This window comes from Saccoglossus kowalevskii, chromosome 15 (assembly GCF_978046115.1).
Source record: "Saccoglossus kowalevskii chromosome 15, keSacKowa6.1, whole genome shotgun sequence".
Taxonomy (NCBI): domain Eukaryota; kingdom Metazoa; phylum Hemichordata; class Enteropneusta; family Harrimaniidae; genus Saccoglossus; species Saccoglossus kowalevskii.
Window position 1 is genome coordinate 6,013,274 of NC_140655.1, and position 13,168 is coordinate 6,026,441.

At 35.7% G+C, this 13,168-nt stretch overlaps 1 protein-coding gene across 1 annotated transcript in view; it reads left to right on the top strand.

The window, feature by feature from the left end:
* Window positions 1-13,027, top strand: part of LOC102805686 (uncharacterized) — a 45,775-nt gene extending 32,748 nt beyond the window's left edge. Inside the window, exons 3-5 of the mRNA XM_085508661.1 lie at window positions 9,991-10,108; window positions 10,868-10,926; window positions 11,988-13,027. Coding sequence (XP_085364787.1) covers window positions 9,991-10,108; window positions 10,868-10,926; window positions 11,988-12,093 — 283 coding nt within the window. The 3' untranslated portion in view covers window positions 12,094-13,027. The remainder of the gene's footprint in view (window positions 1-9,990; window positions 10,109-10,867; window positions 10,927-11,987) is intronic.
* Window positions 13,028-13,168: the final 141 nt, after the last annotated feature.

The following is a 13,168-nucleotide window of genomic DNA, read 5'->3' on the forward strand; positions in this document are numbered from 1 at the left end:
TCGTATATTTGTTGTGTTCTGGCTACACCAAGTACAGGCAATGATTAGAGCTAATATCGTATATTTGTTGTGTTCTGGCTACACCAAGTACAGGCAATGATTAGAGTTAATATCGTATATTTGTTGTGTTCTGGCTACACCAAGTACAGGCAATGATTAGAGTTAATATCGTATATTATGGCTACACCAAGTACAGGCAAAGATTAGAGCTAATATCGTATATTTGTTGTGTTCTGGCTACACCAAGTACAGGCAAAGATTAGAGCTAATATTGTATATTTGTTGTGTTCTGGCTACACCAAGTACAGGCAAAGATTAGAGCTAATATCGTATATTTGTTGTGTTCTGGCTACACCAAGTACAGGCAATGATTAGAGTTAATATCGTATATTTGTTGTGTTCTGGCTACACCAAGTACAGGCAATGATTAGAGCTAATATTGTATATTTGTTGTGTTCTGGCTACACCAAGTACAGGCAATGATTAGAGCTAATATCGTATATTTGTTGTGTTCTGGCTACACCAAGTACAGGCAATGATTAGAGCTAATATCGTATATTTGTTGTGTTCTGGCTACACCAAGTACAGACTAAGATTAGAGCTAATATCGTATATTTGTTGTGTTCTGGCTACACCAAGTACAGGCAATGATTAGAGTTAATATCGTATATTTGTTGTGTTCTGGCTACACTAAGTACAGGCAATGATTAGAGTTAATATCGTATATTTGTTGTGTTCTGGCTACACCAAGTACAGGCAATGATTAGAGCTAATATCGTATATTTGTTGTGTTCTGGCTACACCAAGTACAGACTAAGATTAGAGTTAATATCGTATATTTGTTGTGTTCTGGCTACACCAAGTACAGGCAATGATTAGAGTTAATATCGTATATTTGTTGTGTTCTGGCTACACCAAGTACAGGCAATGATTAGAGTTAATATCGTATATTTGTTGTGTTCTGGCTACACCAAGTACAGGCAATGATTAGAGCTAATATCGTATATTTGTTGTGTTCTGGCTACACCAAGTACAGGCAATGATTAGAGCTAATATCGTATATTTGTTGTGTTCTGGCTACACTAAGTACAGGCAATGATTAGAGTTAATATCGTATATTTGTTGTGTTCTGGCTACACCAAGTACAGGCAATGATTAGAGTTAATATCGTATATTTGTTGTGTTCTGGCTACACCAAGTACAGGCAATGATTAGAGCTAATATCGTATATTTGTTGTGTTCTGGCTACACCAAGTACAGACTAAGATTAGAGCTAATATCGTATATTTGTTGTGTTCTGGCTACACCAAGTACAGGCAATGATTAGAGTTAATATCGTATATTTGTTGTGTTCTGGCTACACCAAGTACAGGCAATGATTAGAGTTAATATCGTATATTTGTTGTGTTCTGGCTACACCAAGTACAGGCAATGATTAGAGCTAATATCGTATATTTGTTGTGTTCTGGCTACACCAAGTACAGGCAATGATTAGAGCTAATATCGTATATTTGTTGTGTTCTGGCTACACCAAGTACAGGCAAAGATTAGAGTTAATATCGTATATTTGTTGTGTTCTGGCTACACCAAGTACAGGCAAAGATTAGAGTTAATATCGTATATTTGTTGTGTTCTGGCTACACCAAGTACAGGCAAAGATTAGAGCTAATATCGTATATTTGTTGTGTTCTGGCTACACCAAGTACAGGCAATGATTAGAGCTAATATCATATATTTGTTGTGTTCTGGCTACACCAAGTACAGACTAAGATTAGAGCTAATATCGTATATTTGTTGTGTTCTGGCTACACCAAGTACAGGCAAAGATTAGAGCTAATATCGTATATTTGTTGTGTTCTGGCTACACCAAGTACAGGCAATGATTAGAGCTAATATCGTATATTTGTTGTGTTCTGGCTACACCAAGTACAGGCAAAGATTAGAGCTAATATCGTATATTTGTTGTGTTCTGGCTACACCAAGTACAGGCAATGATTAGAGCTAATATCGTATATTTGTTGTGTTCTGGCTACACCAAGTACAGGCAATGATTAGAGCTAATATCGTATATTTGTTGTGTTCTGGCTACACTAAGTACAGGCAATGATTAGAGTTAATATCGTATATTTGTTGTGTTCTGGCTACACCAAGTACAGACTAAGATTAGAATTAATATCGTATATTTGTTGTGTTCTGGCTACACCAAGTACAGGCAATGATTAGAGTTAATATCGTATATTTGTTGTGTTCTGGCTACACCAAGTACAGGCAATGATTAGAGTTAATATCGTATATTTGTTGTGTTCTGGCTACACCAAGTACAGGCAATGATTAGAGCTAATATCGTATATTTGTTGTGTTCTGGCTACACCAAGTACAGACTAAGATTAGAGTTAATATCGTATATTTGTTGTGTTCTGGCTACACCAAGTACAGGCAATGATTAGAGCTAATATCGTATATTTGTTGTGTTCTGGCTACACCAAGTACAGGCAATGATTAGAGCTAATATCGTATATTTGTTGTGTTCTGGCTACACCAAGTACAGGCTAAGATTAGAGTTAATATCGTATATTTGTTGTGTTCTGGCTACACCAAGTACAGGCAATGATTAGAGTTAATATCGTATATTTGTTGTGTTCTGGCTACACTAAGTACAGACTAAGATTAGAGTTAATATCGTATATTTGTTGTGTTCTGGCTACACCAAGTACAGGCAATGATTAGAGCTAATATCATATATTTGTTGTGTTCTGGCTACACCAAGTACAGACTAAGATTAGAGCTAATATCGTATATTTGTTGTGTTCTGGCTACACCAAGTACAGGCAATGATTAGAGCTAATATCGTATATTTGTTGTGTTCTGGCTACACCAAGTACAGGCAATGATTAGAGTTAATATCGTATATTTGTTGTGTTCTGGCTACACCAAGTACAGGCAATGATTAGAGCTAATATCATATATTTGTTGTGTTCTGGCTACACCAAGTACAGACTAAGATTAGAGCTAATATCGTATATTTGTTGTGTTCTGGCTACACCAAGTACAGGCAAAGATTAGAGCTAATATCGTATGTTTGTTGTGTTCTGGCTACACCAAGTACAGGCAATGATTAGAGCTAATATCGTATATTTGTTGTGTTCTGGCTACACCAAGTACAGGCAAAGATTAGAGCTAATATCGTATATTTGTTGTGTTCTGGCTACACCAAGTACAGGCAATGATTAGAGTTAATATCGTATATTTGTTGTGTTCTGGCTACACCAAGTACAGGCAATGATTAGAGCTAATATCGTATATTTGTTGTGTTCTGGCTACACCAAGTACAGGCAATGATTAGAGTTAATATCGTATATTTGTTGTGTTCTGGCTACACCAAGTACAGGCAATGATTAGAGTTAATATCGTACATTCTGGCTACACCAAGTACAGGCAAAGATTAGAGCTAATATCGTATATTTGTTGTGTTCTGGCTACACCAAGTACAGGCAAAGATTAGAGCTAATATTGTATATTTGTTGTGTTCTGGCTACACCAAGTACAGGCAAAGATTAGAGCTAATATCGTATATTTGTTGTGTTCTGGCTACACCAAGTACAGGCAATGATTAGAGTTAATATCGTATATTTGTTGTGTTCTGGCTACACCAAGTACAGGCAATGATTAGAGCTAATATTGTATATTTGTTGTGTTCTGGCTACACCAAGTACAGGCAATGATTAGAGTTAATATCGTATATTTGTTGTGTTCTGGCTACACCAAGTACAGGCAATGATTAGAGCTAATATCGTATATTTGTTGTGTTCTGGCTACACCAAGTACAGGCAATGATTAGAGCTAATATCGTATATTTGTTGTGTTCTGGCTACACCAAGTACAGGCAAAGATTAGAGTTAATATCGTATATTTGTTGTGTTCTGGCTACACCAAGTACAGGCAAAGATTAGAGTTAATATCGTATATTTGTTGTGTTCTGGCTACACTAAGTACAGGCAATGATTAGAGCTAATATCGTATATTTGTTGTGTTCTGGCTACACTAAGTACAGACTAAGATTAGAGTTAATATCGTATATTTGTTGTGTTCTGGCTACACCAAGTACAGGCAATGATTAGAGCTAATACATGTATCATATATTTGTTGTGTTCTGGCTACACCAAGTACAGACTAAGATTAGAGCTAATATCGTATATTTGTTGTGTTCTGGCTACACCAAGTACAGGCAATGATTAGAGCTAATATCGTATATTTGTTGTGTTCTGGCTACACCAAGTACAGGCAATGATTAGAGTTAATATCGTATATTTGTTGTGTTCTGGCTACACCAAGTACAGGCAATGATTAGAGCTAATATCATATATTTGTTGTGTTCTGGCTACACCAAGTACAGACTAAGATTAGAGCTAATATCGTATATTTGTTGTGTTCTGGCTACACCAAGTACAGGCAAAGATTAGAGCTAATATCGTATATTTGTTGTGTTCTGGCTACACCAAGTACAGGCAATGATTAGAGCTAATATCGTATATTTGTTGTGTTCTGGCTACACCAAGTACAGGCAAAGATTAGAGCTAATATCGTATATTTGTTGTGTTCTGGCTACACCAAGTACAGGCAATGATTAGAGTTAATATCGTATATTTGTTGTGTTCTGGCTACACCAAGTACAGGCAATGATTAGAGCTAATATCGTATATTTGTTGTGTTCTGGCTACACCAAGTACAGGCAATGATTAGAGTTAATATCGTATATTTGTTGTGTTCTGGCTACACCAAGTACAGGCAATGATTAGAGTTAATATCGTATATTATGGCTACACCAAGTACAGACTAAGATTAGAGCTAATATCGTATATTTGTTGTGTTCTGGCTACACCAAGTACAGGCAATGATTAGAGCTAATATCGTATATTTGTTGTGTTCTGGCTACACCAAGTACAGGCAAAGATTAGAGCTAATATCGTATATTTGTTGTGTTCTGGCTACACCAACTACAGGCAATGATTAGAGCTAATATCGTATATTTGTTGTGTTCTGGCTACACCAAGTACAGGCAATGATTAGAGCTAATATCGTATATTTGTTGTGTTCTGGCTACACCAAGTACAGGCTAAGATTAGAGCTAATATCGTATATTTGTTGTGTTCTGGCTACACCAAGTACAGACTAAGATTAGAGCTAATATCGTATATTTGTTGTGTTCTGGCTACACCAAGTACAGGCAATGATTAGAGCTAATATCGTATATTTGTTGTGTTCTGGCTACACCAAGTACAGGCAATGATTAGAGCTAATATCGTATATTTGTTGTGTTCTGGCTACACCAAGTACAGACTAAGATTAGAGCTAATATCGTATATTTGTTGTGTTCTGGCTACACCAAGTACAGGCAATGATTAGAGCTAATATCGTATATTTGTTGTGTTCTGGCTACACCAAGTACAGGCAATGATTAGAGCTAATATCGTATATTTGTTGTGTTCTGGCTACACCAAGTACAGGCAATGATTAGAGCTAATATCGTATATTTGTTGTGTTCTGGCTACACCAAGTACAGGCTAAGATTAGAGCTAATATCGTATATTTGTTGTGTTCTGGCTACACCAAGTACAGGCAATGATTAGAGCTAATATCGTATATTTGTTGTGTTCTGGCTACACCAAGTACAGGCTAAGATTAGAGCTAATATCGTATATTTGTTGTGTTCTGGCTACACCAAGTACAGGCAAAGATTAGAGCTAATATCGTATATTTGTTGTGTTCTGGCTACACCAAGTACAGGCAAAGATTAGAGCTAATATCGTATATTTGTTGTGTTCTGGCTACACCAAGTACAGACTAAGATTAGAGCTAATATCGTATATTTGTTGTGTTCTGGCTACACCAAGTACAGGCAATGATTAGAGTTAATATCGTATATTTGTTGTGTTCTGTCTACACCAAGTACAGACAAAGATTAGAGCTAATATCGTATATTTGTTGTGTTCTGGCTACACCAAGTACAGGCAAAGATTAGAGCTAATATCGTATATTTGTTGTGTTCTGGCTACACCAAGTACAGGCAATGATTAGAGTTAATATTGTATATTTGTTGTGTTCTGGCTACACCAAGTACAGGCAATGATTAGAGTTAATATCGTATATTTGTTGTGTTCTGGCTACACTAAGTACAGGCAAAGATTAGAGTTAATATCGTATATTTGTTGTGTTCTGGCTACACCAAGTACAGGCAATGATTAGAGTTAATATTGTATATTTGTTGTGTTCTGGCTACACCAAGTACAGGCAATGATTAGAGCTAATATCGTATATTTGTTGTGTTCTGGCTACACCAAGTACAGGCAATGATTAGAGTTAATATCGTATATTTGTTGTGTTCTGGCTACACCAAGTACAGGCAAAGATTAGAGCTAATATCGTATATTTGTTGTGTTCTGGCTACACCAAGTACAGGCAATGATTAGAGCTAATATCGTATATTTGTTGTGTTCTGGCTACACCAAGTACAGGCTAAGATTAGAGCTAATATCGTATATTTGTTGTGTTCTGGCTACACCAAGTACAGACTAAGATTAGAGCTAGTATCGTATATTTGTTGTGTTCTGGCTACACCAAGTACAGGCAATGATTAGAGCTAATATCGTATATTTGTTGTGTTCTGGCTACACCAAGTACAGACAAAGATTAGAGTTAATATCGTATATTTGTTGTGTTCTGGCTACACCAAGTACAGGCAATGATTAGAGCTAATATCGTATATTTGTTGTGTTCTGGCTACACCAAGTACAGACTAAGATTAGAGCTAATATCGTATATTTGTTGTGTTCTGGCTACACCAAGTACAGGCAATGATTAGAGCTAATATCGTATATTTGTTGTGTTCTGGCTACACCAAGTACAGGCAATGATTAGAGCTAATATCGTATATTTGTTGTGTTCTGGCTACACCAAGTACAGGCAAAGATTAGAGCTAATATCGTATATTTGTTGTGTTCTGGCTACACCAAGTACAGGCAAAGATTAGAGCTAATATCGTATATTTGTTGTGTTCTGGCTACACCAAGTACAGGCAATGATTAGAGTTAATATCGTATATTTGTTGTGTTCTGGCTACACCAAGTACAGGCAATGATTAGAGCTAATATCGTATATTTGTTGTGTTCTGGCTACACCAAGTACAGGCAATGATTAGAGTTAATATCGTATATTTGTTGTGTTCTGGCTACACCAAGTACAGGCAATGATTAGAGTTAATATCGTATATTTGTTGTGTTTTGGCTACACCAAGTACAGGCAATGATTAGAGCTAATATCGTATATTTGTTGTGTTCTGGCTACACCAAGTACAGACTAAGATTAGAGCTAATATCGTATATTTGTTGTGTTCTGGCTACACCAAGTACAGGCAAAGATTAGAGCTAATATTGGATGTTTGCATACATGTATCAGCTAGACCAAATTATGTTGACGCACGGGAGGAAACAATGGTTAGCATGGACTAATAAAATTCCCAAACTTGTTAAAAATATACAAATCTTCAGTCCTTTTTAACTATGATTACATGCTACAATAACCAGGAAGATATACATGTTAGTTCTATGGTTATATATGGTTTAACTTTTTTCTCAAGAACAATGTTACTAGTTGGGTGTGCGATGATTGTCATGCCGGGAACGGCATACTAAATGAAGAGTTATAAGTATAATGATAAATCTTCCAAATAAACATACGATGTTGTTTTGGGGCCGCACACTCTTTGTTAGCCTGTGCTATGGATCTTCATGGGCCGGGTCTTAAAAACGGATCAAATTTAAACCGTACTTGTGTTTCTTAGCCCAAGCTAAGCGTTCTTGAACGTTTTTTAGCACAGGCTGCTGTTTTTGACTTTTTAGCCTGTGTTAAGGAGCTACATATATGTGCGAATGCAACTATTGTTGAAAAAGACAGGGTTCAACATTCAGATACGATTAACTAAAAAGTGAATTTGTGGAAAATTTGTTAACTAGTTAATAGGTTCCTGTATATAGAACTTGTTTCTGTTGATTATCGCTGCAAAAAAAAAAGACAAATAAAATGAGACATGTGCTTTTATCAACTGATTTCGCCTACATGTATATTCACACAAAATGAAATGTTTTTGTTCATGTTCATGTTTATATTCAGGCGATATGGGGAACAAGACTTAAAATGCATATTTTTCATATATGGCCACATGCATTTTAACACATGCTAGTATGAACTCTGTCCGGTTATTAGTCCCCGTTCGGACGCAGTCCGAAAACGGGGACTTATGTTTTGCCCTGTGTGCGTCCGTGCGTCCGTGCGTCCGTGATCACCTGTATCTCGAGCATGCATGGACCGATTAAGTTCAAACTTCACTCATACATCACACATTATATGGGACATATGCACATGCATTTTTTTCATGATCCGATTAACGATAGCCGAATAGCGGCCATTTTAAGGCCGAAAATGCATCAAAATCGCACATTTTCACCATTCCGGACCCGGATCTCAGTTATGCATGGACGGATTTTGTTCAAATTTGGTACATACATTAAACATAATAGGACCTTGATGCACGTCATTTTTTTTTTTGGATCGGGTTCGAAATGGCCGACTGGCGGCCATTTTGTTTTAAAGAATTCAGTTCTGGATCCGTATCTGAGACATGCTTGGATTGATCGAGTTCAAACTTCACACACACAAGGTACATCATGTCACAAATATGTATGTGCATTTTTTTCTTGATCTCATTAACGATAGCCAAATGGCGGCCACTTTAAGGCCGAAAATGCATTGAAATCGCACATTTTCACCATTCCGGACCCGGATCTCAGTTATGCATGGACGGATTTCATTCAAATTTGGTACATACATTAAACATAATAGGACCTTGATGCACGTCATTTTTTTTTTCGGATCAAGTTCGAAATAGCCGACTGGCGGCCATTTTGTTTTAAAGAATTCAGTTCAGGATCCGTATCTGAGACATGTCTGGATTGATCAAGTTCAAACTTCACACACACAAGGTACATCATGTCACAAATATGTATGTGCATTTGTTTCATGATCTCATTAACGATAGCCAAATGGGGGCCGCTTTAAGGCCGAAAATGCATTGAAATCGCACATTTTCACCATTCCGGACCCAGATCTCAGTTATGCATGGACGGATTTCATTCAAATTTGGTACATACATTAAACATAATAGGATCTTGATGCACGTCATTTTTTTTTTCGGATCAAGTTCGAAATAGCCGACTGGCGGCCATTTTGTTTTAAAGAATTCAGTTCTGGATCCGTATCCGAGACATGTCTGGATTGATCAAGTTCAAACTTCACACACATAAGGTACATCATGTCACAAATATGTATGTGCATTTGTTTCATGATCTCATTAACGATAGCCAAATGGGGGCCGCTTTAAGGCCGAAAATGCATTGAAATCGCACATTTTCACCATTCCGGACCCGTATCTCAGTTATGCATGGATGGATTTTGTTCAAATTTGGTACATACATTAAACATAATAGGACCTTGATGCACGTCTTTTTTTTTCGGATCAAGTTCGAAATGGCCGACTGGCGGCCATTTTGTTAAAGAATTCAGTTCTGGATCCGTATCCAAGACATGTCTGGATTGATCAAGTTCAAACTTCACACACACATGGTACATCATGTCACAAATAGATATGTGCATTTGTTTCATGATCTGCTTAACAATAGCGGAATGATGGCCATTTTAAGGCCGAAAATGCATCAAAATCACGTATTTTCACAATTCCAGAACCGGATCTCAGTCATGCATGGATGGATTTTGTTCAGATTTAGCACAATGTGTTGTACATATGCAGGTGCATTTCGGTCATGATCTGCTTTGAATGTATATGTCACTCAAATATGAACGGAACGGGGACGTGTCATTGACAATGACTTGTTTGAAGATCAACTCTTTGCCAAATATTTTATGTTTGTTTCACTACAGTTTTTCACTTCTCTGGGGACCTTGGAACCATATAAAGCATTTATGTTCGTCGTCAAGGATACCATTTACAACAACATATTTTGCATCAATGTTTGCGACACTTTATTGTGCTATGGTGGTAAGTAAAGATGCATGTGGACTTGATATTTTCAGAAAATATGCCATGTATACAGATGGTGACAGTGTTCTCCCGAGATACAAACTGCCACAGTGCTTTGTGTTACCGCCACACTGGTCACACCGTCACAGTCATTATGCAGACTGCCACTGTACCATTTTTACTGTTCCATTTCTTAAAATTTAAAACATAAACTTAAAGCAATAAATGTTTTGTAAGTCAATAATTGTGTAATTGAGTAGGTTAATCCTCACAATTTCTGTTTGAAATAATTATGCAAATGATGTGCATAAGTTACGCAAATCAGTATGAAAAATTGTTACCTGTAATTGTTACAGTGTTTCAAATTTCTGGTGAGAACACTGTGGCTAGCTTTAAAAGATGTAAATAAAAGTATAATAATTATTGAGAAATTTTGATGACTACCGTACTAGTACTTTTTATTTTTTTGAGATGTGGATTCCAATGAGAAATGTTCCAAAAAGTGTTAAAATTGTATTTTCCAGACAGAATATTTCTGAATAAAACTGATGACGTGTACTTATTAGGTTGAACACCAATGAACTACCTTGAATGCTACTCTCACTTTGAGCCAGATTTATTTAATGATCCTTAAGTTTGGAAATATCCAAAATAAATCTTTTGTTTTCAGATAGTTCAATAATTTTGTCTATGTGACTTTGCACAGGCTTTATTGGAATACAGGATTAATACAGGATATTTATTCCCACTTACATTATTATGCTTGTATGTTCACAGATGAAGAGCACTATATTCACAGTTGTTGCAGCAGCTATACAAATAGTGGCACTAGTTTGGTAAGTAAATACTAATAAAAAAATTTACTGTATGTTTTTGACTGTATGTGTGTGATATTTCAATGAAACTGATACATTGGACACTCTGAGATAATCCACAGGCATGCCCACAATCCACCTGTATTTTAGACTATATTCATTCAGGGTTGAAACTGTGCCTAATTTACATAAATTATACAGTTTTCAGCTCTTATGCTCTTATCTGTAAAACTGCTAACAAGTTTTGAATTAAAACAGACACATTTATGTAGGTGCTCTGGGGTAATCAACATACATGATTTGTTTAGGATTGAAACTGTGCATATTGATTACCTAACTTGCATAATTTAAGTAATTTTCTGATACCCCAAAAGCCACTTAAGAGATTTAGAGAAAATTTGGTACATGGTAATCTGGACTACTATATATGATTAGTTTAGAGCTAATAGAGCATATTAATTAATTAATTTAAATAAATTAGCAAATTTTTTCACATGTACCTCAACAATGCTTATCAGAATTCAGTAAAACTGAAAAGTGCTCTGGGGCAATCCACAAAGTTTGGCATATTAATTTCCTAATTTGCATAAATTAGGCGTCTTTCTGATATCTCAACCATTTATCAATTATCTTGTTGTATAGTTCTAGGATAAATCACAGACTGCAAACCACAGATTTACAAGCAAATTTATTTCATTTCTAAATATTTTTGTTAGAATTTAAAAGTTCAATATTGTGGATCTGATTACTTTGTGCATCTTAAAGAGCAGAGCTATAGAGAGGCCTACATTCTTCTTGTTGAAAAAAATAATCTAATTTAATATTCCATATTTCTACTTCAATGCCCTCAACATATGCGAGTTCTTTCTAATGTGTCTTTTTTTTGTAAATACTCCTATTGCTAAACTACATGTGACCACTTAAGTCCTCAAACGTTTAGTCTGTTGAAATGAGCTTGTATAGACCGTGTGTTAATGAGTGGTACGCCATCTTATGTTGTCTTCCAAAATGGCTGCCGATTTCTTTTTCTCAGTAACACATCACATCACCCAACCCACTTACTCTAGTTTTATTGTTTTCAGGTATGTTGTCAGTTATATTCCTGGCGGTCAGACTGGACTGAAATTTTTTACCAAAATATTTTCATCAGTAGTAACAAAAACAGTTGGAAAAGCTCTTCCTGTATAGTATTCAAACTCAGTACACAATGGCAAGCACCTGGAAGTTTAACGATGATAGTAGTTTATTATCTGAATTTGATCAATAAATTGTTTACCATATTAACCAAACATGGCCTACAGAGTCACCTGGGCAATAGGATCATATCAAACTATTTCAGTATTTACTGTAACGAAAATATTTGACACATAAAACAAAAACTATTGACAGAAGTAATTATAGTATATTTATGCATATCAAAAAACTTTATGTATTTTATAATTTCTAGAACATTATTTTATTTAATATAGTTTCTTGTGATGGAGTTAATTTCAAAGTGAATTCCATTTCATTTTTTGATGGGAGTACATTATGACTATCACTGTGTTTTCATCGTGCTAATCATTGTGCTGCCTGTGACGTGAAACTTTTTTCAGAAAGTGTTGGTAGGTAACTTTAAATGTAGCAATAAGATATGCATGAATTGGCTGGGATGAGGGATGGACATTGATCCAGGGAGGAATTATGAAAAGGATAGGATATAGATCGGTGATAGCATTATTGAAAATAATAGAAAAGAAAAAAGATCTTGTGAAGTGTTTCAAAGTATAAGGAAGAACATTCAGAAACAGTGTTTTCCCAAGAGGGGTGGTCTACCCTCTCTATTATTTATTCCAAACTCGTCTTTATTTGGTAGCACCCCTCTATTTATCTTGAGTTTATTTCTGATGGACAACGTTGTAATTTTAAAAGAATGAATTCAAGACTGGAACACTTTATAGATAAAAACACATAATACATATTCCTATAAGAAGGGATCATGCTTGGTAGTTTCCTGTTGAATTTAAAGTTGATTGAAAAGTTAGTTTTTGCGCAAGGTCTAATTTATTTCTGAATATATTTTAAAAACATCAATGTAGTATTTTGAGGTTTGTATTCAAATAAAAGTAGCCATTATTTTTCATATTTTCTTTTGTCATTGATATTCTGATTAAATGCAAATTTGATGCCCTCCTTTGAATTTAATTCTGAAGAACCTGAGAAAATAATCAGTGTAGCCATGATGAGATGTGTAGGATGTCAGATGGCCGATTTAACTAGAAGT